Source organism: Pteropus alecto, unplaced genomic scaffold (assembly GCF_000325575.1).
Source record: "Pteropus alecto unplaced genomic scaffold, ASM32557v1 scaffold44, whole genome shotgun sequence".
In the NCBI taxonomy this organism is placed as follows: domain Eukaryota; kingdom Metazoa; phylum Chordata; class Mammalia; order Chiroptera; family Pteropodidae; genus Pteropus; species Pteropus alecto.
The window spans coordinates 7,041,246-7,045,149 of NW_006436812.1; the positions used below are offsets into that span (position 1 = coordinate 7,041,246).

Genomic DNA, 3,904 nt, shown 5'->3' on the forward strand with positions numbered 1-3,904 from the left:
GAACCCGACCCCTGCCTTGGCCCTAACCCCAGCCCTGACCCACCTTCTTGAAGAGGACCACGGTGTCCTTGGTGAGGCCAAAAGTCTGAAAGAGCTGTGGCCGGTCAGTGAGGCCAAAGGTCATATCCAGAGCATCCTGGGCCAGGGCCAGGAAGGTAGCCACATCCTCATCCTGCAGATCCTAAGGGGCCCAGGCCTATGAGGACAGCTGGAGCCACAAGCCTTGCTCCTAAGGCCTGCCCACCCCCCATGCTACTAGCTCACCTGGAAGAAGCCAATGACCACTACATCCTGGGCATCTATCAGTGCTTGGGTGCCCTCTTCATCCTCCAGCTGTGTGGCACTGGACCCCACCCGCCGCCTCAGCCACTCAGCGATACCCTTGGCCTCCCTGGGACCTGTGGAGAGTCCCTTCAGCCCAGGCCCAGGCCCTACCCCATCCCACCCCGAACATGCCTGCCCCCGCACCAGTGTAATCCTCTGGGTGTGTGCGGTTCCCGTCACGGAAGAACTTCAGAGTAGGGTACTCTGTCACAGCAAACTCCTTGGTCAGTTCCGGCTCCGCAGGCCCGTCCACCTTGGCCAGCCTGGTTTTGGCTGACTCTGCTGCCAGCAGGGCAGCCGCCTTGCTGTACTCTGGGGCCAGCGCCTTGCAGTGCCCACACCATGGGGCGTCTGGGAGATAGGGCCATGAGTGCCTCCAGCCCCCACGACCCCAGCTGCGGCCCCTGCTCCCGCCCAGCCAGAGCTGGCAGACCTTGGGATCAGTCAGGTCCAGCACGAAACATGTCCTATCTACACCTCCTTCCTTCAGGGGCCCTCCCGAGCCTCAGCCACACCAAGCCCAAGCACCAGAGATCAGACTACTCAAGGCCCCCAGCTCGGGGGTGCAGCGGTCAGCACCATTCAGTGAGTTTGAGAAGAACTTCCATTACTCCCAGAGGCCAGGCTCCTGGTCATATGCCACTGCCTGTTGAGGCCTGCCAGCTCAATGGCTTTACATGTGTAAAGGGTTGTAAAAAAGCCACTCAAGAATATGCAAGGCCTGAGTTTTGTCTGGCCCTTCACAGAGTCTATAGCAGGATAATTACCATGGATCTCCTCTTCCCTCCCACTGACTGGGGCTGAACCCCCAGGTCCAGTTCAGCCCTAGGGCTCTGTCTCAGGTGCCTTCCAATGGAGCCCCAGGAGCACAGTGAGGCCAAGTATCCACTGGGAAGATCCCCTCAAGTGTATAAGCCCTGAAACGCGGGTATGTGAGGGGTCGAACTCACTGGGCGGCCCCTGTGGCACCCCCAGCCCTGCTGACCCTGTGCACTCACAGAACTCCACCAGCAGAGCAGGGTGCTCCCTCAGGGCCAGGCTGAGGGTGTGCCGGCTCAGCACCAAGACCCCATCCTCCTCGGAGACCCCCTCCTCGGGGGGCTCCCCTGAGGGACCGTCGGTCCCTGGCCCCTGGCCCCGCGGGCCTGAGGCCCGGAGCAGTAGCAGCAACAGAACAGGTAAGAGCTGGCTGTCCATGGCAGTGCCGGGGCCCACAGGGCAGAGGCAGATAAGGGGGCTGGGGGCCAAGCAGCAGCCGCCACGTGGCACCCAGGCCTGGTCACAGGGAAGATAAGGCCACAAGGCTCTCCCCACCCCCAAGGGAGGGGAGGCAGACAGAGGCGACACCGAGGGCACCGAGACAGGGTGACGTTTAATAGGACTATTCAGGGCACAGCACCAAGCCCGGAGAGGGGGTGTCCCAAGACAGGGCAGAGGGCGCGGGGGTCTGGTCACTGACTGAGGGGGCTGGGGAATGCGCATGGATCCCTGTGCAGTGACTGACAGAGGCAGGGGAAACAAGGACCCCAAGTGGGAAGACCGCTCCCGGGGCAGGGGGTGGTGCTCAGCTCTTCCAGTCTTGGCAGATGTGGAGGCCCCACTCCCAGGAAAGGTGGTCTGCCCTGTCGTCATCAGTGAAGAAGGATGTGACCACATAGGTGCCCCTCACCAGTGCACCCCGCGGTGCCTCCTCCACCGGACTTACAAACTCATACTCCTGGGCGCTCGGGCCATAACTGCCCACCATGTACACGGCCTTGTCCACTGTGGGAGGGAGAGGACATTAGGGGCTGCCCTCTGTCCCACCAGTCCCGCCCAGTGGCCCCTCAGGCCACCCCCTGCACACAGCCCTCACCTCGCAGGCCCCGGCGGTAGGTGTGATGCAGACATTTGAGGCCACTGACAATCTCCTTATTGACCTGAGGAACAGAGAGTGTTTAGAGGTCCCTCTGGGGGGCTGAACCTGTGGCTGACTAAGGTCCCCCATGACAGCTACCCTCACCTTGAAGGTAATCTTCACTTTGTAATCAACACCCTCCTTCAGGACGAACACCTGGTTTTTCAGTGCAGCCAGCTCCCCTGTTAGGAGAAGCCAGCTGAGGAAGGAACTCCTGTAATGGCTGAGACTCTGGCCCAGGAATCCCCCGTGGTGGGAAGCAGGGATCTAAGAGGTCTCTATCCCCAAGATCAGTCTGCGGTTTGCAAAGGGGTTACCTGTGAGGTCCATGGTTATGGGCCCTGGAGCCTGCTCAGACATCAGTGTCAGCCTGGTTACCTGGACGTTGGGCAGGCTGGGGTCTGAGGAGAAACTGGAAGTCTACAGGATGCACCCCCATCCCGCCCCACCCCTCCATTCCCAGGGCCGGTGCATACCCACGGTCAGTGGTAGGGGCCCTAGCAGCACCCTCTTGTACTTGACCAGGCTCTCATCATCTGGGTCCAGCTGCTGGATCTCTAGGAGGCTCTTCCTCTCTGGGGCTCGGTACCCTGGCACAGCCTCATCCAGCACCTCCTCTGGTGGCAGCTGCCCCTCCTCCTTGTCTGTTAGGAGGACTGGGGATCGGGGAGGTGAGTAAGCGATTACCACCAACTGCCCCTGGTATTCAGTGGAGCCCTCCATCTGGTCAGCTGTATCTCCCACTGCTGGAACTTAAAAAGAAGCCAGTAGGGGCACAAGGAGGGAGAGAGTATGGGATCTCTGAAAGGGAGGGCTGTATGGGGGGTCAGGGAGAGGAGTGGGCTCCCCTTTAGGAGACCTGGGGGCCGGAGAAGGCTCCCAAGAGCCAAGTGACATCCCTAGAGGCAAGAGCTGCCTTCTCCTGGCTTATCCATCCATCCAGGGACCCTCCCTGGCTCTGAAGCCAAAGGTAGGAGGAATGAATACCCCAAATTGAGGACAGCCCCAAGGACTGGGGGCCATCACCATTGAATGGTAACCTCCAAGGTCTTCCCTGGAGCAGAGGCTCTGCCCTCACACTCCTCTGGGTCCCCCAGTGCTCTGGGGCCTCTTCCCATATTCCCATAATGCTCTTGGACACCTCTATCCCCTACCATCCTGCTAGGGGATGGGGGTTTCTGAACACCTTCCCACAGTCCTAGGGGTTCCTTCCACAGAGCTCCTGGAAGGTGAGGGTGACTCTCTCTAAACCCTTTAGTTTATCCTCTGGGGCCACCTCCCAGAAGTCTCCTAAAGCCCCTTCCCAAGGCGCATAGGGGTAGGGGTCTCTCTAAGCCCTTCCCATAGTGTCTTGGGACAGGGTTTGTCCGAGTCCCTGCCCACTGTGCTCCTGTCTTCTCAGGGATCGCCACATACTCTCAAGGAGCCCCAGCCCCACCCAAAGGAGAGGGGATCTCTGGGGCAAGTTCCAAAGGGGAGAGGGTCCCTCTGTCGCCCTGGCTTCACGAACAGACCCTCCCACCCTTGGCTCCTTTCCCCATGAGTGTTTAGCCTGGACGAAGCCCCCCACCCCCGCCAGAACCCTAACGGGGACCGCCCCACAAGGTCCCACCGCATGCCCCCAAAGTTTCCACGGGGTGGGGCCAGCCCCCGCCTCGGGTTAAAACCGCCCCCAACCGGAGC

The 3,904-nt window shown here is 60.8% G+C and overlaps 2 protein-coding genes across 2 annotated transcripts in view; both read right to left on the minus strand.

The window, feature by feature from the left end:
* PDIA2 (protein disulfide isomerase family A member 2) overlaps positions 1-1,521 on the minus strand; it is a 3,559-nt gene extending 2,038 nt beyond the window's left edge. The window contains exons 1-4 of the mRNA XM_006914031.2: positions 1,323-1,521; positions 469-675; positions 265-398; positions 44-181 (exon numbers count right to left, since the gene is read on the minus strand). Coding sequence (XP_006914093.1) covers positions 44-181; positions 265-398; positions 469-675; positions 1,323-1,521 — 678 coding nt within the window. The remainder of the gene's footprint in view (positions 1-43; positions 182-264; positions 399-468; positions 676-1,322) is intronic.
* Positions 1,522-1,685: 164 nt separating this feature from the next.
* Positions 1,686-2,944, minus strand: ARHGDIG (Rho GDP dissociation inhibitor gamma). Its single transcript, XM_006914218.2, has 5 exons — positions 2,698-2,944; positions 2,539-2,622; positions 2,327-2,403; positions 2,180-2,243; positions 1,686-2,088 (listed from the first exon to the last, which is right to left on the minus strand). The coding sequence occupies exons 1-5, from the start codon at positions 2,942-2,944 to the stop codon at positions 1,889-1,891; spliced, it is 672 nt and encodes a 223-aa protein (XP_006914280.1). The 3' UTR covers positions 1,686-1,888.
* Between the last annotated feature and the right edge of the window lie 960 nt (positions 2,945-3,904).

Coding starts and splice junctions, on each gene's coding strand:
- ARHGDIG (XM_006914218.2), bottom strand. CDS start 2,944: ATGGAGGGCTCCACTGAATACCAGGGGCAGTTGGTGGTAATCGCTTAC. Junction 2,244..2,326: donor AAGTGAAGATTACCTTCAAG/GTGAGGGTAGCT, acceptor TCTGTTCCTCAG/GTCAATAAGGAGATTGTCAG. Junction 2,089..2,179: donor CTACCGCCGGGGCCTGCGAG/GTGAGGGCTGTG, acceptor TCCCTCCCACAG/TGGACAAGGCCGTGTACATG.